This window comes from Thalassophryne amazonica, chromosome 8, assembly GCF_902500255.1.
Source record: "Thalassophryne amazonica chromosome 8, fThaAma1.1, whole genome shotgun sequence".
Lineage (NCBI taxonomy): Eukaryota > Metazoa > Chordata > Actinopteri > Batrachoidiformes > Batrachoididae > Thalassophryne > Thalassophryne amazonica.
In genome coordinates this window covers 63706898-63729236 of record NC_047110.1, presented here as the reverse complement: position 1 = coordinate 63729236, position 22339 = coordinate 63706898, and the positions used below count along the sequence as shown (strand labels likewise).

Genomic DNA, 22339 nt, shown 5'->3' with positions numbered 1-22339 from the left:
AATCCATATAGTTTTAAAAAAAAATAAAAAGGACGGTTACTTTATGGACACACCACGTATGGTCGAATGAAAATCAAATCTGTTTGATATTATTCTGGTCAGCCGTCGTGAGGGTATCCTGCTGCTGAACAGCTACAAGCATCCAACTGCTCGCACAGTGCATGTGCAAACACCGCAGACCTGTCCTGTAATGTTTTTTTTGTTGTTTTTAAACTTTGATGTCTCCCATCGAGAGTTTTTGTAAATTAAGTTTGAAAAAAAAAGCTTACGTTTTGCTTCTGGAAACACAAGTTCGACGTGTGGTTTTTGAACGTACAATGTGTGTGAGAACATAAATCGTGTGCTCTGAACTTTTACACCGTGCGGTTCTGTGGTACAGTTTAAACTGAAACTGAGTACAGTGATTAAAATATCATACAGTGTCTGCCCAGCTACAGGACAAATACTGCCATGAACTGCCATGAACACTACTGGCCAGTAGATGGCAGTGGAGGCCTTGAAAACTTGCCAAAACAAAATTCCAGATAATTCGTGTCTGCTACATTTAAGATGAATGGAATTTAACAAACGCAAATACAATAACAACGTCTATAAACCCAGAGAATATATTCACAAGAGTTTTAGGCACTAGAGTTTAATGCTGTTGTCCGTGGAGCCTGAACAGAGTGTCTCAAATGCATTTGTCCTGTCGTGAACGTACTGAGATTACCCTATCCTACCCATAATACACTGCTGGGCACAGCATGTGCTCACTAAAACCTTAAAAATTAGCACATTACTTTAAAACTAAAACATATATCCGATATTTCATTTTATAAAACTTCAGACATGACAGTAATTGTAAATAACTTGTCCGAAATTAGTTTGGTTAAAATTTGCAACATAAGTTAAAAATGTATGCCTCTGGATGACTTGGGTGATATTGCCAGCGTATCAGTATGGTGTTAAAGGAAATTATTTTTCTTTTTTTGGGACCAGTTCTCTTTTGCCTGCAGATAGAGCAGTTTCTCCTGGAAGCAGCTCTCTTCTGTTTGCAGAGGGTGGAACTATACATCTGTTATTAAACTTTTAACAGGTAGGTGCTCAACTGATTTTAAATTTTAAAAATGTTTGCTTGTGTTCAGCTTTGTTTACTACGTTATCGGTCTAAAAGTTATCGGACAAAAATTTATCAGAAGATAATTAGTCCGATAATGGTTTTTAAAGTTATCTAAAAAGATAATCCGATAATGAAAACATTATCTTCGATAATTATCTGTTATCGGATAATGTTTTTTAAAGTTATCTAAAAAGATAATCCGATAATGAAAACATTATCTTCGATAATTATCTGTTATCGGTAATGGTTTTTAAAGTTATCTAAAAAGATAATCTGATAATGAAAACATTATCTTCGATAATTATCTGTTATCGGATTATAGGAACTGTGCCCACCACTGCAAATCACAGCCCTTGCAGTCTGTCATTTTGCAGGCGCGCATCAGGCTCCGGAGAGGGTCTGCAGCCACTGAGAGGGCTCTGATCTAAAGCAGTGTCTTTGGTTCACCACATCCAGGGATATGTGTGAAATGTAACACCATACTACAGTGTAGGCAGCAAGCACCATTTTGAATAAAGGCCTGCCTCGCTTAGGTGCCGGTGTCACCAACCGAACAGTCCACTCTAAAAATTGGTCTGCCTTGCCTTCACTGCGCATGCGTCATTTTGGATCACAGCAGCACATCTGAGTCTGATTCGCACCCAAAGCGATCAAAGGGAATAATTTGATTATTAACCATTAGATGACAAATTAAACGTTTAAATCATTCTAAAGTCAGTTTTAAGCAGAAAGAAGGCCGTTTTAAACAGAAACAAGGCGATAATCGGTGAGTCACTCCTGACGCTCCAAAATAATGTAGGTGCAGCTGATCGGTCCCCCATCATTTATTTTGAAATAATGCTGAATTTATTTGGAAATAATTGTTGTACAAAACTTCAGATAACTGTCGCTGAGATAGATGGTGACTGCAGTGCAATTTTAAGCAGAAACAAGGTGATAACTGGTCAATCGCTGCCAACGTTCAGAAATGATGCTGCTGGTGCTCCGAAATGACGCATGCACAGTGAAAGATAATTAGCAAAGCTTCTGGGGAAAACCTGGTCTTGTTAGGAGAGACGGCATCCATCCCACTTTGGATGGAGCAGCTCTCATCTCTATAAATCTGGCCAATTTTATTAAACCCTCCAAATCTCGACTATCCAGGGTTGGGACCAGGAAGCCGAGTTGTAGTCTTACACACCTCTCTGCAGCTTCTCTCCCCCTGCCATCCCCCCAATACCCCATCCTCGTAGAGACGGTGCCTGCTCCCAGACCACCAATAACCAGTAAAAATCTATTTAAGCATAGAAATTCAAAAAGAAAAAATAATATAGCACCTTCAACTGCACCACAGACTAAAACAGTAAAATGTGGTTTATTAAATATTAGGTCTCTCTCTTCTAAGTCCCTGTTAGTAAATGATATAATAATTGATCAACATATTGATTTATTCTGCCTTACAGAAACCTGGTTACAGCAGGATGAATATGTTAGTTTAAATGAGTCAACACCCCCGAGTCACACTAACTGTCAGAATGCTCGAAGCACGGGTAGAGGAGGAGGATTAGCAGCAATCTTCCACTCCAGCTTATTAATTAATCAAAGACCCAGACAAAGCTTTAATTCATTTGAAAGCTTGACTCTTAGTCTTGTCCATCCAAATCGGAAGTCTCAAAAAACAGTTTTATTTGTTATTATCTATCGTCCACCTGGTCGTTACTGTGAATTTCTTTGTGATTTTTCAGACCTTTTGTCTGACTTAGTGCTTAGCTCAGATAAGATAATTATAGTGGGTGATTTTAACATCCATATAGATGCTGAGAATGACAGCTTCAACACTGCATTATTAGACTCAATTGGCTTCGCTCAAAATGTAAATGAGCCCACCCACCACTTTAGCCACACTTTAGATCTTGTTCTGACATATGGCATGGAAATTGAAGACTTAACAGTATTCCCTGAAAACCCCTTTTTGTCTGATCATTTCTTAATAACATTTACTTTATTGGACTACCCAGCAATTGGGATTAAGTTTCATTGCAGTAGAAGTCTTTCTGAAAGCGCTGTAACTAGGTTTAAGGATATGATTCCTTCTTTGTTATGTTCTTCAATGCCATATACCAACACAGTGCAGAGTAGCTACCTAAACTCTGTGAGTGAGATAGATTATCTCGTCAATAGCTTTACATCCTCATTGAGCACAACTTTGGATGCTGTAGCTCCTCTGAAAAAGAGAGCCTTAAATCAGAAGTGCTTGACTCCGTGGTATAACCCACAAACTCGCAGCTTAAAGCAGATAACCCGTAAGCTGGAGAGGAAATGGCGTCTCACTAATTTAGAAGATCTTCATTTAGCCTGGAAAGACCCTATTCCTACCAGGCTGCTCAAGGAAGCCCTACCATTAATTAATGCTTCGATCTTAAATATGATCAAGCTATCTTTATTAGTTGGCTATGTACCACAGGCTTTTAAGGTGACAGTAATTAAACCATTACTTAAAAAGCCAAAAATTCTTGAAAGGGTAGTTGTAAAACAGCTAACTGATCATCTGCAGAGGAATGGTCTATTTGAAGAGTTTCAGTCAGGTTTCAGAATTCATTATAGTACAGAAACAGCATTAGTGAAGGTTACAAATGATCTTCTTATGGCCTCAGACAGTGGACTCATCTCTGTGCTCGTCCTGTTAGACCTCAGTGCAGCTTTTGATACTGTTGACCATAAAATTTTATTACAGAGATCAGAGCATGCCATAGGTATTAAAGGCACTGCGCTGCAGTGGTTTGAATCATATTTATCTAATAGATTAAAATTTGTTCATGTAAATGGGGAGTCTTCTTCATGGACTAAGGTTAATTATGGAATTCCACAAGGTTCTGTGCTAGGACCGATTTTATTCACTTTATACATGCTTCCCTTAGGCAGTATTATTAGAAAGCATTGCTTAAATTTTCATTGTTACGCAGATGATACCTAGCTTTATCTATCCATGAAGCCAGAGGACACACACCAATTAGTTAAACTGCAGGAATGTCTTACAGACATAAAGACATGGATGACCTCTAATTTCCTGCTTTTAAATTCAGATAAAACTGAAGTTATCAGGTTATCCTAAAAGTTCCCTGAAAAGCCTTCAGTTAATTCAAAATGCTGCAGCTAGAGTACTGACTGGGACTAGAAGGAGAGAGGATTTTTCACCCATATTGGCTTCTCTTCATTGGCTCCCTGTTAATTCCAGAATAGAATTTAAAATTCTTCTTCTTACTTATAAGGTTTTGAATAATCAGGTCCCATCTTATCTTAGGGACCTCATAGTACCATATCACCCCAATAGAGTGTGTAGACTTGGAAAAGGCGTATGACTGGGTCCCTCGATGTATTGAGGGGTGGTGTGCTACAGAAGTCTGAGGTACTGGATTCACTGCAACATGGTCTCCATATGACCAAAGTAGGAGCTGTGTCCGCATTCCCTGCATTACATCTGACCTTTTTCTGGTGGGTGTTGGACTCCACCAGGGCTGCCCCTTGTCACCAATCCTGATGTTTCAAGGCACAGTCAGAGACTGCAGGGTGTCCAGTTTGGTGACCTCAGAGTTGCATCTCTGCTGCTGTGGATCATGTGGTTCTGTTGGCTTCATCATGGAGTGGTATCCAATGCGCATCGAGCGGGTTTGCGGCCAAGTGCGAAGCAAATGGGCTGAGAGTCAGCACCTCCAAATCTGAGACCACAGTCCTCTATGAGATAAGGGTGGATCATCCTCTCTGGCTCAGGGGAGAGTTGTTGCCCCAAGTGGAGGAGTTTAAGTATCTCAGGGTCTTGTTCATGAGTTTTAATAAGTTGAAGTTTGAGATCGACAGATGGATTGGAGCGTTATCTCAGGTGTTCTACGGACGCTTACCAGACTCTTATGGCTGAAGAAGGAGCTGAGCCGGAAGGCAAGGCTCTCAATTTACCAGTCAATTTACGCTCCTATCTTCATCTATGGTCCTGAATTTTGGGTAATGGCTGAAAGAATAACACTGCGGATACAAGCGGTGGAAATGAGATTCTTCCTTCGGGTATCTTAGTTAGAAAAGTGCGTATGGAAAATGGATGGCTGGATCCCTTATGCCAGATTGTCTCAGACACTCCGGTGCAGAGGATTCGTTGTGGCCTGGTTATTCGCCTGCCCCTCGATGACATTTGTTATTTTCTTTTATGGTGAATTCTGGGGGGATGCATGTGGTGGATATTCAACACATAATACACATTTTGGACATAATTCACCATACCTGATTGTCATCTATGGTTAGTGTAGTGTTTTAAATTTTAAATAGAATTTAAAATTCTTCTTCTTACTTATAAGGTTTTGAATAATCAGGTCCCATCTTATCTTAGGGACCTCGTAGTACCATATCACCCCAATAGAGCGCTTCGCTCTCAGACTGCAGGCTTACTTGTAGTTCCTAGGGTTTGTAAGAGTAGAATGGGAGGCAGAGCCTTCAGCTTTCAGGCTCCTCTCCTGTGGAACCAGCTCCCAATTCAGATCAGGGAGACAGACACACTCTCTACTTTTAAGATTAGGCTTAAAACTTTCCTTTTTGCTAAAGCTTATAGTTAGGGCTGGATCAGGTGACCATGAACCATCCCTTAGTTATGCTGCTATAGACGTAGACTGCTGGGGGGTTCCCATGATGCACTGTTTCTTTCTCTTTTTGCTCTGTATGCACCACTCTGCATTTAATCATTAGTGATCGATCTCTGCTCCCCTCCACAGCATGTCTTTTTCCTGGTTCTCTCCCTCAGCCCCAACCAGTCCCAGCAGAAGACTGCCCCTCCCTGAGCCTGGTTCTGCTGGAGGTTTCTTCCTGTTAAAAGGGAGTTTTTCCTTCCCACTGTAGCCAAGTGCTTGCTCACAGGGGGTCGTTTTGACCGTTGGGGTTTTACATAATTATTGTATGGCCTTGCCTTACAATATAAAGCGCCTTGGGGCAACTGTTTGTTGTGATTTGGCGCTATATAAAAAAATTGATTGATTGATAGTGTGTTCTCTGTTGTGCATTTGACAACGCGCCAAGATGTGTACAGCACAAATCATTATGCCTTGGCCTCTTTGATGTTTTCCTGCTGGGACCACGATGATGTTGATGGGTGGTGCCGAGCTGGTTTTTGAAGTCAGTGAATTGTGTGAACCTTTCACACTAAATAAACGACACAACACGCCATTGTGTTGTCGATGTGGGAAATTGTCTCTCCTTTATCCATCAATCACAATTCAACAGCACAACATTTATCACTATTACCGAGTACCATAAAATCAAAAACAATTAAGACAAAGCAAATGGAGGAGTGCGATTTCAAATTAATGCAAAACTTCATTCAAGGAATTCTGTCACCTGGACTGACTAGCCCAGTCAATGGTTGTGCATAGTACAACAGACCACCTAGTGAACCATAAATTTTAGAATAAATAAAATATACACATCCCCAAATTAACAAATTTGGGTATTCCAAACACCAAGTGTTATTTTTAACATTTTAAAAGTCAAGCTATTATTTCTGTGTTTAATTCCAACATTACCTCCCTTGGGGGGTTCTCTGCTGGGCAAGCAAGGACACGATTCCATGCAGAAGTAAACACAAGGATTTGAATGAACACTAAATAACTTGGCAGTATTCCTCAATTCAGAACAACCCTATCAGGTAAAACCCTGTAGTAATTTCTGTATGAGGGCTCCTCACTTCTTGGGTGAAACAGATTCCTCCAGCATGGTGGATTCCTCTTCCCCTTCAAGGCCAAACCGATCCTTACTTTGTTTCTGTGAAGACCAAACAAGCACCACAAATAATGATCTGGCCACATGCATCAACCCAGGGTTTACATTTAATTAGCATTTACTTGCCTTTTTGAGAATGATATCAATGTATCCGGCGATCAGCTGAGATATCTGCTCTCCCTCAGTAGTCTGAACAGAGTAGTAGCTCTCTTGATACTCTCCAAAATCCTTGCAATAAATTAAAGAGAAAGCACAAATTTAGGCAAAAATCAGGAGCTCTTTAACACTCAGCATTTCAGTGTCTTGCTGATACTCTAAAATATTATGTCCTGTGCATCTGTTTCCACATGATGAAAAAGTTGTGTTTGTGGGGTGACATTTTTAATAAACTGTTTTGGCAGCACCACCATTTCTGCTCTTAATGAAAAGGGAAACTGACTGACTTCTGTGGTGCACGCTATTCCTTCAAAGGGATGGAATGAATCTCAAAACTACTTACTTCAAACCATTCTACAGAACATAAACATTTTTATTTTAAGTCAGTGCTGGGAAATATACCAGAGTACTTTTTATTTGCATAATGTATTAATATTTAAATGCTTTCCAATATGAAGAGAAAACACAGTACCATTGGCCAAAAGTGGCAAATAAAAAACAAATATCTTTCAGATGAATAATACATCCAATGCCTGCAAATTCTGGCATTAATTATGACCTCATATTGAACAGTTAACCAGACCTCAGACTATGTCAGTACCAAGTTGTCAGTAAGGGCACTGTCACACCTTGACGATTTAACCAGCGTATGCTGACAATCCCGTTTCCACCGAGTGATTCGGGTTGGTACTGCACGGTGTGATACGTGTCGGAACAATTAAGTCTGGCTTGGCTTGGTTTGCATTTCCATCGCTGGCAGAACCCTTTTGTTTGGCAGGTGGAACACTTAAATATTGATGAGCATGCACGCTGTCGTGTAGTCTCTCCTCCACACATAAGCAAGACAGTAATTTAACATTATTTTATTTTATTTTTGTCTTGATGTATCAAGGAATTTATTGTCATCCTGTGGAGACTGTTTAAGAATCGACTGATGCCTGTGATAAACACTCAACATGAATTAATAAGATGTTGTGACTCTTTCAGGTTTTAAAATAAGTTAATTGTCCTGTTGTGGGGCAAAGACCCGGCATCCTCTAGTTCAGAGTGAGAAATGCACAAACCACAGAGGAACTTCTTTAAAAATGCTAAATTTTGTCAGCCACAACAGGGAATTAAAGTATTTTCAGATGTCGATTTCCAAAATCAGGACGCTTTATATGGATAAGTTTTCATCAGGCTGTGCTGATGAATCCAACTGAAATGCACAGGTAAGATAACTTATACAAAACTTACCCATAACTTACTGGTGGTATGCCAGCATATGCCAGTGTTTTTAATATGTTCGGCATATGCTGGCTAAATTGTCAAGGTAAGACGGGGTGTAACATGACATGCGGATAATGTGAAGGGATCAGTAAGTTTCACACAACCCATATTCAGTCACTTGAGTCGACTTCTCTGTTGAACTGTTTATGAGACCCAGATCTTAAGAGGATGAGTGAATAGGGTCTTGAGAACAGCCCACTAAGGAAGTACCTGTGGAATCACATCCTTGAAGATACTTGGATGACCGTATTTTCTTTTTCCATTCTCATTTGGAGATTTGTTTCTTTCTGTGTGCACGAAGACTGTGTGTAAAAGTCACTCAGCACACATTATGTGTGTACAAATATAAACTCCATCCATCCATTTTCTTCCGCTTTATCTGGAGTCGGTTTGCGGGGGCAGCAGCTCAAGCAAAGCCGCCCAGACCTCCCGATCCACACACCTCCCCCAGCTTGTCCGGGGGAACCCCAAGGCGTTCCCAACCCAGCCAAGAGATGTAATCCTTCCAGCGTGTCCTGGGTCTTCCCCGGAGCCTCCTCCCAATGGGACGCGCCCGGAACACCTCTCCAGCGAGGCGTCCAGGGGGCATCCGGAAAAGATGCCCGAGCCACCTCAACTGACTCCTTTCGACGTGGAGGAGCAGCGGCTCGACTCCAAGCTCCTCCCGAGTGACCGAGCTCCTCACCCTATCTCTAAGGGAGCGCCCAGCCACCCTGCGGAGGAAACTCATCTCTGCCGCTTGTACCCGCGATCTCGTTCTTTCGGTCATGAGCCAAATCTCATGACCATAGGTGAGGATCGGAACGTAGATCGATCGGTAAATCGAGAGCTTTGCCCCCCTACTCAGCTCTCTCTTCACCACGACGGTCCGATACAGCGACCGCTTCACTGCAGACGCTGCACCGATCTGTCTATCGATCTCATGCTCCATCCGTCCCTCACTCGTGAACAAGACCCAGAGATACTTAAACTCCTCCACTTGAGGCAAACACACTCCACCAACCTGAAGAGGGCAAAGCACCTTTTTCCGGTCGAGAACCATGGCCTCGGATTTGGAGGTGCTGGTTTTGTTATGTTTCAGAACTTCCATGACCAGTGAAAGATCAAGGACCGAGACGTCGCCCGGTATGGCAGAGCCGGGGTCCCACCCTGGAGCCAGGCCTGGGGTTGGGGCTTGCGCGTGAGTGCCTGGTGGTCAGGCCTTAGTCCATGGGGCCCGGCCGGGCTCAGCCCGAAGGAGCAACGTGGGCCCGCCCTCCTGTGGGTTCACCACCTGCAGAGGGGGCCATGGGGGTCGGGTGCAGAGAGGATTGGGTAGCGGTCGAGGGCGGGTGGCCCGGCGGCCCGGTCCATGCTCACAGCCCCTGGCTGTTGGGACGTGGAAAGTCACCTTGCTGGGGGGCAAGGAGCCTGAGCTTGTGCGGGAGGTTGCGAGATACAGACTAGAGATAGTCGGGCTCACCTCCACGCACAGCATGGGCTCTGGTACCCAAATCCTGGAGAGGGGCTGGACGCTTCAAATATGAACTCCTTGTGGAAAAACGTCTCTGAGACCTGTTCCATTTTTACGTGTGTTGCACAAGGCAGACCAGGTCCAGGAACTGCTCGACTGTGTGTGCATCTATATGTGTGTGTGCATTTATATATGTCTGTGTGTGTGTGTGTGTGTGTGTATGTGTCCATGCGGACAATGTGTATATGATATCACGACAAAATCTTTGTGTATCAAGGTGCAAGATGGTACACAAGGTCACCTAACCAAGAACTCACACAAGTTCAATGTTGGGTAATTTTCGATACTTATTATGACCACGAGGGGGCGGGTCTCAGGAACCTTGTATATGTGATATCTTCTTGACAAACACTTTGTGGCTCAGGGCAAATCATGGTACACCTGACAAAGAGCATGGATAAGTTCAGTTTGTGTGTGTTTTCATTCGAACTATGACCACTAGGGTGCAGTGCTTCTAAAATCTAGCCTATACGAGAAATTCAAGTCTTCATGAATTCTGATCATAGTTGGTACAGAGTTGGGTGTCCCTGAGGTCTAGGTTCCAAACCTGGACGTCAGGACGTCACGTTATGTTTCTTAATTAGAAACATAATTGAGGACATATTCAAGTCATGCTTCCTTTTTTTCCGTGTGCTTTACCCCAAGCTGATTATGATTAGTTCATTCAAGTGAGTGTTAGGTCTTGACTGACACACCTGAGTGAGATAATCAGCTTGTGGCAGAGCATGGACAGATGTGCAGGTTAGGAGGTCCTCAAGGACCAGGGCTGGAACCACTGCGACAGATTCTACTTTTCTAAGACCTTGCTAAGACTTTGCATAAGGATCAGTGACGGAGGGTAGGGTAAGTGTTTCCTTTGTTTAACACTTCTCAAAAATACAGCCATTTAACTCTGTTGTATTGACTGATTCCCCCGCCCACTCCTAAGTGTTCCAATTGCCTTTGTTGACTCAGATGCATCATGGATAAACCAACCTAGCATCATGTTCCTTATCGCACACGCACACAGTTCCTGAATTAAGAGCCTGAATTATTTTTACAACAGAGGAAATCACTTGCATAAGTGGCAAACTGTGTTGAAGGCCAACAAGAAGTCTGGTTGGTGGAGAGCCAACTAAGTCACCATCAAGTCACTCTCAAGTCATGAATCAGCAAGTTACAAGTGAGGTCTCAAGTCATAATGACCACCAACTGTTTGCAAGCTGACTTGAGTTCCGACTTGGGACTTGCAAATTTTGATGACTTGAGAATGACTGGACAGTGACTTCGTCCAACCTCTGGCGGAGAGCAAAGTTCTGTGTATTTTGTACTTAGATGACTGAGATCCTGCAATGAAATACATTTGGACTTACCACTTTGTTTTGCGTGGACTTTGATCTTTTCTCATTTTTCTGTATTCATTCATGATATTCCATTATCTTTCACAATTAACTATATTTGGCTGTCACAATTAGGGCCCATTCACACGTTGTGCCAATGTGGTTGGATTGCGCATGAAGCAGGAATCATATGCAAAATGTGTAAAATCATAGCTGCCTCGAACGCCTCGTACACCTGTTGCTACAACTATTTGCGCACACCAGTGGCTGAAAGACAGAGTGCATGCTGTGAGAGACCATCGAACCCTCTCGCGGCAGGTGTCGGCCAAATTCCAGCTGACACACACTAACATATAACACCACTCATTTGGCACTTACAAAATGTGTGGCCATTCACACTATCATCACGAAAACCGTCAGTCACATCCAGCTCAATCACTGTTGAGATGGATGTGAAATTTGTCTAAGTGTGCCACGACTGTGGAGCTGCAAAAAGCCACACACGTGGTGCATGTGTCTCCCACGTGTGCGTGTGTGTCACGCCCCCTCCCCAGGACAGTTATATAAATAATTCCGACAATACCTACATATGCAATTACATAAACTAGAAGCACTCAGAGAGTGCAAACCTCCGCCAAGGCCATGGGGTCACTGACGCCATAACATCTACATGCCGTGGAATCATTGAACATAAAAAAGTCTAACAATGATGTTTGCTCAGTAGTAAAAAAAGTTTCATCTGCTGTGACTGGATAGCATGTATCCTTAGTGCTTGGCATCACAGTTTATTGCAACTTGCACCTTAACCAGAAGCTACTGTCATCTGAGCACTGATATTGATATTGCATGTGCTTATAGACAAAAACAAATAGAAAAAATTCAATTTATTATTCAACTAAACTGCAAATATATGAATTTTTTAACATTTATGAAACACTTCTCTAAATAAATAACAGTAAATTCTGAAATAGAACTATTTTTTAAGTGTTGCATGTGCTACATAATGAAGTGCACCTTCTATATATTCAGTGAAGTGCACCGAAGCAGAATATATGCGACAGTAAGGTGCTGATGTCAACCTCTGGGTTTTCTGGATCCTACGCGTGATTCATCAACACCTGGGAGTGGGTTTTGCACCTTGTGTACTTTGTTCAGTGATGTGCGCTGAACCAGAACTTAACCACTGCTGAGTATACTGCTGACTCATCACTTTGATTTGCTAAGTGAAGTAATCTGGATAGTGATATTCATTGCCACTAAAATATAATAATGCAAAATGATAGTCCTTCATCTAATAAATTCATTGTGCTCCCCAGCCCTGTATAGTTTGTCATGAGGGATTTCCCCTTTGCAGTGTGTTGTATTTGACATCGTTTACTAACAAGGCCATAGGGTCACTGACCCTAAAGAGATTCCCTCCTTGGCACAGTGATCTATTCAACAATTAAGTGTTACAACCAAAACTATGATACATACACTTTACTTTCCTTTATATTTGACATCCTTGACCATGAAAACATACCACTAGAACTTGGAATCACTTTTATGTCTTTATTAGTTCAAATGTTATTGTATAAAATGATTTTTTTTGGTAATGGCGGTTTTCTTCTGGATCTAGCTCCATAACATTTGAAGCTACATCAAATCTGATGACACCTTACTGAATCAGTACAGATTCAGCTACAATTTGGTGTTAGTTGTGCATCTCTAGCTTCATTTGTCACCTCACACTGACACATTTTCTATTTTCCCTATATTTTTGCATATTCTGGATCATCAGATCCGGAATCCGGATCCGATCATCATCAAACTTTGTTGTTTGATAGAACATTTGACTATGTTACACCCTAATTTTTTTCAAGCCTTTCTGCCTTGTTTTTGTGGAGTTAAAAACTAGAATGTCAAAATTCCCCATATCCTGCAATGGTGAAGAATCCTTTAAAAAATTCCTGAATCTGGATCGTGATCTGAATCATCACTAAAATTTTATCACTTGTTCCTCTTGTCATTTCCAACCACTCCAAAAAATTTCATCAAAATCCATTCAAAACGTTTTGAGTTATCCTGCTGACAGACAGACAGACAAACAAACAAACAAACTCGACCGAAAACATAACCTCCTTGGCAGAGGTAATAACGACAATGAATGACCATGTAACACAGAGAGACACGTTGGTCTGGGTGCTGAATGGGGGGGGGAGGATGTCCGCCCACAGCCATGGGTGTAAAGATGTCTGCTCCTGGACGTCCCAGCTTTAGAACACTTCCATGTTTGGAAGGACATGAACTTACAACATTCCTCAGTGAGGTGTGTGTCTCTGCCTGCTGTTTTCATGTAGAAATATATAAAACATCTTTTGCCTTTGCACCAGGCTGCAGCTGCCGGACACAGTGCACCTCATCCATGTCTCTGTTGATTTCAGGCATTTTTCCACACTGCTTACAGGCCAGTGATGGTAGCGCAGTGGTAAAGATTCCGTCTGGTAATCAGAGCTTATGGGTTCGAATCCCATGAGTGACTTTTTTTTTTTAAAACCAGGGTTAATTAACTGTGGGGTTTTGTACTGCGTCCCCTTTTTTGTATTATTTATATCTACCCAGTGATATTCACTAATTATAAGCTGGTTTTTATTTTATTGTTCAAAACATCAATGGCATGATGTGGCGCAGCTGCTTGCACTGTGTTCCTGCTCAAAAGACACCGTCGCGTGCACGAACCATCGCACCGATCATGCATGCATGCCCATTGGCGCAATGTTTTCGTGGTTCGCTCATACGAGCTGTTTCGTCGTGAGTCGTCCTGAGTTGTACTTATTCGTACTGTGTGAAGAGGCCTTACATTTGTCTTGCTATAAGTTACTACATACACATCGCTGTGTGTTCTGTTCTGTCTTGATAGAATGGTCATAGGAAATGACCACTGCACTGAGTCTGGTCTGCTTGAGTTTTCTACCTACTAACCCAACAGCTACTGCATCTAAATTAATCTAATTGAATTACTGATTACTACTGCTTGTGCTCCTGCCACACAAACTGTTCCAGGGAAGAAGCAGAGATCACATTCTGTGAATTTCCTCTGATCTCACCATATGGCTTTTTAATTCATAATGTTGATGTGCATGTTCACATATTCTGTTTCACTCTAACCAACAGCACACTAACCTTTGTACTCCACATCCAGTGTCTGTTATTTAAGAACAATTTTGAAAATTTATTTAAAAGGACATTACACATAATACAATGATGCTACATATCTTCATCCAAGGGTAATTTGCAACATATTTTCTAAAATAAACTTTTCTATTAATAACAACAGTATGACATAAAACTCAGCCATGACTACATTCTTGGTCAGTTTTCAAAACTTACATTTTTCAACACAGATCTACTCACAATCCATTTTTGGTCCACTGGATACAGAGTTCCAAATGTTGGCTGCTTGAACAGTAAAATGTGTCCAAAGGTTGTCTTTCGAAATGGTGCTTTACATGCTCCTCAAGTTACTGAACCTCTATCAGATCACTAACAGACTTAGGATGGCTGGCTATGTCATTGTTGTTCATTCAGCTGCTCCCGGTTTTGTTCGGGGTCGCCACAGCGGATACAGCCAGATCCGCCTCAGTAATAGGCACAAGTTTTATGCCGGATGCCCTTCCTGACACAACTCCAGTTTTACCTGGAGAAACACACACAGCCGCTGGTGTTCAAAAGAGGTCTCCATTCCAAGTACTAACCAGATCCTGCTCTGCTTAGCTTCTGAGATCTAAGGGGATCAGGCTGACACAGAGCAGACAGGCTGCGATGGCTGGCTATGTAGGCATCGAAAAAAAAAAATAAGCATAACAATAGCAAACTTCAAGAAATTAAGAAAACTTACATAAAACCTACATAGAAATACAGTTCATGTAATGGGGCATGAGAGACACAGGTCCTGTGTGGTGTGCACACAACTTTGACCAGTGTCCAACACTCTGAATAGGTCTAAAAGAAGTGAATGGGTCCAACATAAGCTGCGTCGATGGAGCGAGCCTGCTTCAGTGTCCCAGCTGTGAGAGGGACAGGTGTAGGGTTGGGTATCGAGAACCAGTACTTTTCGAGTATTGTTAAGAAATTATTCAATCCACAGACATCAATAGCCTTTTTGCTCAACGATTCCCTTATCGGTCCTTCAGAGCAGCCGTTGTTTTTGAGGGTGTTTGTCAGGAAAAATGATCATTCCTCTACGTTGATTACAGACCCTGCAGTGGCTCTGTAATCAACTGTTTCTGCAGCGCGACTCCAGTTTGAAGCGTGAATCAATGCAGCAATGCTTCAATCCACTAGCTCATTGGTTCTTTGATTTGCTGCTCTTCAGAAACGGCAAGTCCGCTTCTTAACCCCTTTCAAAGCCATTAAAATATCGTGAGTCACTTTTGTGTGGATTAAAGTCACTAACTGGGACTCATGTCTTGTTGCAGTCGAGAAACGAGAATCATCCTCCGTTCTGTTGGCACAGCTCCAAACGCTGTGCGGCTCTCTGCTGAGACAGAGTCCGGTCAGAATTAATAACTTAAAAACAAACTGCAACTTTAAATAAAATGACACCTCTTACAAACGCTGTAATACAGACAAGAAACTACAATTGACTAAAACGTTTTTTTTTTCCTCCCAAAATGAGACGTCCTGCATTCTTTATAAATTACATCCTGACGTGCAGCACAGCCAGCTGCCAAGAGCTGAGCTCAAATGTATGGAAAGACGTTAATGCCAATAATGTCTGAAAGGAAATGCTTTTGACAATAACTACAGATTTTGTTTATTTCTATTTATGTTCAGAGATCAAGGATCCACCATGTAGAGTTTATTATGTCCAAAGTTTAACGATCCAGTTACCAATTTCATATTTATTTACTTTAAGACTCAATAAAATGCTGTTCAATTTCAATTCAATTTCAATTTAATCGGCTTATAAAGCACCAAATCACAAAAAAGCCGTCTCAAGGTGCCTCACATAGAACAGTTCAACATAAAAAATTTACATAAATAAAAACAAAAAATCAAATACATAATTAAAAACAGAAGCAAAAGAATAAAACAGATAAAAAATAAAAACTATTCATAAGAAAGAATAAAAATAGGCTTTGGGTCTTGACTTAAAAATGTCCACGGACTCCGACTGCCTCACGGTCACAGGAAGACCGTTCCACAGAGTGGATGCACAATAAGAAAAAGCTCTTTGACCTGCTGACACAGAAAACCTGTAAAGCCTACTTTTATTACACAAAAAATTCACAAGATGTATTGATAAGGGAATCGATAAGGAATCGGATTGATAATGGTATCGATAAAATCTTATCGATACCCATCCCTAGACAGGTGTGATATTTTAGCAGTGTGAAACTGAAACAAATGCCAACACCTGTGCAAATTAATTAATTTATGTCAAAAGAGTACTTCAAACAGACCAAGAGAGAGATGCTGCATGATGGAGGAGACCTGAGGCAGAGTGGGATAAAACAAACCAGTGCAACCCAACTGAAGAAAGAAAGAATATTTTAACAACTGAGCACACGGGGACCCCTGAGATACAGATTTGAACAAAAGCTCATAATGGTCAGTAATTGTGATTGACTGATGATGAAGTCACAAAGCAATATGTTTTCCACATCAACCTACTCAAGTCACACCTGTTGTTTTTTTTTAAAGTGGTGTCTTCCTGCTGTTGATTGGCTGAGTCCACCTGATAGAGTTAATTGCCTGGGAGTGGAACAGGGAGAGTTAGACAACATGCAGGGCAAGTGCCCTCCAGGAACAAGGTTGGTGACCCCTAACAGTTAATTAGAGAAGCATGCAACTTTGAAAATCATTAGAGGACCATTCAGCTTCTGCTAAATTTAATGGTCATAAACATTTACAAACCCTTAAATCCTACATGTTCCTGTTAGAGTTTATACACTAATCCAATAAGTAAAACTGACCCATTGCCCAAAGGCAACAAGCATCACCTTGAGGAGCTGGAGGAGCAGGAAGTTGAGCCAGAGTAAATGCATGAATTAGATTATTAAAATTATTTCCATGTGTATTTTTATGTCTTAATATTTCATATTAATTTAATATCTGTACTGTGAATAAACTGTATGTTGAATGGAAACTTTTGTTTAATTTTAGTTTAATTATTTATGTACATCTTGTCTATCACCTCCATAATCTTGGCATGTTAAACCACTTTGGGACCCTACATGTTTATGTTACAACATAATTTTAGGTCTTTAGAGCTGTCTTTCAGAGTTTTAGAGGCAAAACAAGAAGCTAGCTAATTTTACATCGTAAAAGTTAGTGGTAGCTTCAGCTTAAATGTTTTTGTGGTTCATTGGTTTCGCATTTCATTATCACAGTAGCAGTTATGAAAGCTAATTTTTGGGTGAGCTGTGCCCACTACTGCTCTTGGGTGAACCAGATCACAGGGTCGAACTCTGGCGTCTTACATATAAAAACAGGATTAAGAATAAAATTTCACTCTACCAGGGTGAAGCTCTTTGGAGACGCAGCCCATCTCTTGACTGTGGTCAGGGGCCACTCTTGCACTACATCCTTTGTCTTCTCGTCCACTCTCATCACTGACTCTTTGGTTATCCCCAGCAGCCTGGGGACCAGCTTGTTTTTACCTTTCATTTTTTCCTGTTGAATAGGAAGACATCAGTCTTATGTCAGCAATGAACACCTACCTACACACATGATTCATTCAAAGTGCGAATGCAAACTTGTCATGTCATTCTGTTGGTGCTGTACTAATTTACACATACTGAGTCCACAGACTGAAGCTCCAGCTGAAGGAAAGTTGGGCCAAATGTGAAGCAAACGAGAGGAGTTCAGTCTTGTTTAACCGCTGCTTTATTGAGCAGAGCCTGCACAGGTTTTAGTCACTGTCAGTACAACAGCAGGGTGCTTCCGCCAGCTATCAACCTTCACGGCCCCTGTGCCCTCGGCACTGTGCTCACTGAAAACCCATCACAGCTCACTTAACAGCTTGGGCCTGCACTCGGCTTCTCTCCATGGTGTAGAGAAGGACACCAAAATTCAATCTCTACAGAGATGTGGAAGTTCAAAACATGCATGTTCCATGTCATCAAGCTAATGTTTTGTCCACAAGGTCAAAATATGGAGGTTACAGAACATAACAAAGGCCACTAAGTAGAAGAGTTTTAAGACTAAAGGCTCTTAAACACAAGGACAGATAACATTATTCCACTGACCTGGATAATGATTTATTTCCATTGTTTCATGTTACTTGATAGTCATAATTACCCAGGGTCAATTTTGACAGGACGTTGATGCAATCCGTAAGCTAATTGTGTAATCTGAAGTCCCTGGCTGTGTATGTACTGTAGATATTCATAACCTTGATGAATGTTTGGGAAAATCTATTTGTGCAACAATTCACAATAGCATTAACGATAGACGTTTTCCATTGTTTCGAAAACACACACACACACACACACACACACACACACACACACACACACACACACACACACACACACACACGCGCGCGCGCGCATGCTTATGTACTTCCCACACAGCTCCTTGACTATGCTGCCAGCCTACGACCAGGAGTGATTAAAGACTGACAGATGAGAAATAGAAGGTTACAACAAACTCTTCCATTTTGATTCAGCAAAGCAGGATCTGTGTTTTTTCTTCTCTGTTGGCAAAACAAGAGCAGAGTGCAGCTGGACTGAATTATTTAACAGTGTCTTGAAATCCCCATCACTGCATACAGTACAGATACACACGTACATTTATGTAGTCAAATATGTATGCAAAGAGAATCTGGACACTTCTGTAAGTGCTAAGCCAAACATTGCATTTATAGTCCATTAAGAGCCCAGCCAACAACGGTGCTCTTCCTCTTTTATCTTTTCCTGAAACATCATAAGCAAATGGGCTGCTGCCATGAAGCTTTTACAATACCTGCTGGTGTGACTTCATCGTGATTCCATTACACTCTTCTGCTCACCAAACCAGAACAGAACAGAATTGCTATTGTCACTCACAAGTGTTTCACGGCACACTGTTCACTACCAATACAAATGTTTCCACTCAGAAAAATCTCATTTGTTATGATAATGGATTATTTTGGTTTGATTATTTTCACATGCTTTTTTTAAACGTACGACTGCGCAACACATACAAGACTACGGCTGCCTAATGACAGCTGGAGATTCTTAGAATCAATCAATCAATCAATTTTTTTATATAGCGCCAAATCACAACAAACAGTTGCCCCAAGGCGCTTTATATTGTAAGGCAAGGCCATACAATAATTATGTAAAACCCCAACGGTCAAAACGACCCCCTGTGAGCAAGCACTTGGCTACAGTGGGAAGGAAAAACTCCCTTTTAACAGGAAGAAACCTCCAGCAGAACCAGGCTCAGGGAGGGGCAGTCTTCTGCTGGGACTGGTTGGGGCTGAGGGAGAGAACCAAGAAAAAGACATGCTGTGGAGGGGAGCAGAGATCGATCACTAATGATTAAATGCAGAGTGGTGCATACAGAGCAAAAGAGAAAGAAACAGTGCATCATGGGAACCCCCCAGCAGTCTACGTCTATAGCAGCATAACTAAGGGATGGTTCAGGGTCACCTGATCCAGCCCTAACTATAAGCTTTAGCAAAAAGGAAAGTTTTAAGCCTAATCTTAAAAGTAGAGAGGGTGTCTGTCTCCCTGATCTGAATTGGGAGCTGGTTCCACAGGAGAGGAGCCTGAAAGCTGAAGGCTCTGCCTCCCATTCTACTCTTACAAACCCTAGGAACTACAAGTAAGCCTGCAGTCTGAGAGCGAAGCGCTCTATTGGGGTGATATGGTACTACGAGGTCCTAAGATAAGATGGGACCTGATTATTCAAACCTTATAAGTAAGAAGAAGAATTTTAAATTCTATTCTAGAATTAACAGGAAGCCAATGAAGAGAGGCCAATATGGGTGAGATATGCTCTCTCCTTCTAGTCCCCGTCAGTACTCTAGCTGCAGCATTTTGAATTAACTGAAGGCTTTTTAGGGAACTTTTAGGACAACCTGATAATAATGAATTACAATAGTCCAGCCTAGAGGAAATAAATGCATGAATTAGTTTTTCAGCATCACTCTGAGACAAGACCTTTCTGATTTTAGAGATATTGCGTAAATGCAAAAAAGCAGTCCTACATATTGTTTAATATGCGCTTTGAATGACATATCCTGATCAAAAATGACTCCAAGATTTCTCACAGTATTACTAGAGGTCAGGGTAATGCCATCCAGAGTAAGGATCTGGTTAGACACCATGTTTCTAAGATTTGTGGGGCCAAGTACAATAACTTCAGTTTATCTGAGTTTAAAAGCAGGAAATTAGAGGTCATCCATGTCTTTATGTCTGTAAGACAATCCTGCAGTTTAGCTAATTGGTGTGTGTCCTCTGGCTTCATGGATAGATAAAGCTGGGTATCATCTGCGTAACAATGAAAATTTAAGCAATACCGTCTAATAATACTGCCTAAGGGAAGCATGTATAAAGTAAATAAAATTGGTCCTAGCACAGAACCTTGTGGAACTCCATAATTAACTTTAGTCTGTGAAGAAGATTCCCCATTTACATGAACAAATTGTAATCTATTAGACAAATATGATTCAAACCACCGCAGCGCAGTGCCTTTAATACCTATGGCATGCTCTAATCTCTGTAATAAATTTTATGGTCAACAGTATCAAAAGCAGCACTGAGGTCTAACAGAACAAGCACAGAGATGAGTCCACTGTCCGAGGCCATAAGAAGATCATTTGTAACCTTCACTAATGCTGTTTCTGTACTATGATGAATTCTAAAACCTGACTGAAACTCTTCAAATAGACCATTCCTCTGCAGATGATCAGTTAGCTGTTTTACAACTACCCTCTCAAGAATCTTTGAGAGAAAAGGAAGGTTGGAGATTGGCCTATAATTAGCTAAGATAGCTGGGTCAAGTGATGGCTTTTTAAGTAATGGTTTAATTACTGCCACCTTAAAAGCCTGTGGTACATAGCCAACTAACAAAGATAGATTGATCATATTTAAGATCGAAGCATTAATAATGGTAGGGCTTCCTTGAGCAGCCTGGTAGGAATGGGGTCTAATAACATGTTACAATGAGCCATATCATTAAAATGACACTGTTCAGAAATTAATAATGCAAGAAATGGAAAATGTGAGTACTGGCCGGTGTACTCACACTCACACATTCATGTGATGAATTTGAATAGATTAGAAGCAAATACTGACAATAATTATGGACGGTCGCCTGAGCTATAATCACTGTTTTGAAGACTGAAACTTTTTCTCCGTCAGTTGTGTAAATTAACATGAATTTCTTACTTTCACGAGGAAGAAGGACACTCCATATGTCTGGAGAGACCTGGCGAGCTTGACATATTTCACTTTTGCCTCAATCTCTGTCATCTCTCCACAGTTTTTGTGATCCTGAAGGGGAAAAAGGATAGTAATGACTGGGCATTCAAACAGTGGATATGTTTTAAACAGGGGTGCTAAACTTCTTTCCTTTGAATCTTAAAAAATGAATTTGGGCCGAGGGCAACAGGCCAAAATGAACTTAATGTTTATGTCAAAGTACATTCCATTGTAATTTTGTACAAATTTAACACTTGAAATCTTGCCAAAAGGTATTACGGGAAATTCAAATGTCTCTTTTGATCACCCCCCCCCCGCCCCCCAGGGCAAATGCATCAAAAAAAAGCTCAAGCCTTCTGATTTAGTGCATTCCTTTAACAAGACATGTCATATGTGTGATATTTTCTCTCTGGTAAAAATGACAGAGGTACAGTTACCATCTATAAACTATCCGGAATTAGTTGTTTATGAGTAAACCATAAGCGCAAAGGTGTTGCGTTTCATGTCTCGTCCACACTGTCTGTCTTTTTGCATGTTGCATGTTTTTAAATTCTCCTCTGGGGCAACAGCAGCCGGCCCACCTCTGCTCTCTTCTGCTGGGGGAGGACTGAGCTCACAGCCGTCTGACTATTGCAAAACATGCAACAGGTAGATACTAAAATGCATGATTTTGACTGTTAGGTTTTATTCACTATGCCAGCAAAAAAAAAAAAAGTTAGCTTACTGAAAGTTAGGGCCCCTTCACACATAGTACAAATGTTGTCGAATTGCGCATGAAGCAGGAATCGTATGCAATACATGTAAAATCGCAGCTGCCTCCAAAGCCTCGTACACCTGTTGCTACAACTATTTG

At 41.3% G+C, this 22339-nt stretch overlaps 1 protein-coding gene across 1 annotated transcript in view; it reads right to left on the bottom strand.

The window, feature by feature from the left end:
• tln2b (talin 2b) overlaps positions 1-22339 on the bottom strand; it is a 239193-nt gene that overhangs the window by 168556 nt on the left and 48298 nt on the right. The window contains 4 exon segments of the mRNA XM_034176485.1: positions 6798-6874; positions 6959-7060; positions 17591-17746; positions 21454-21558. Coding sequence (XP_034032376.1) covers positions 6798-6874; positions 6959-7060; positions 17591-17746; positions 21454-21558 — 440 coding nt within the window.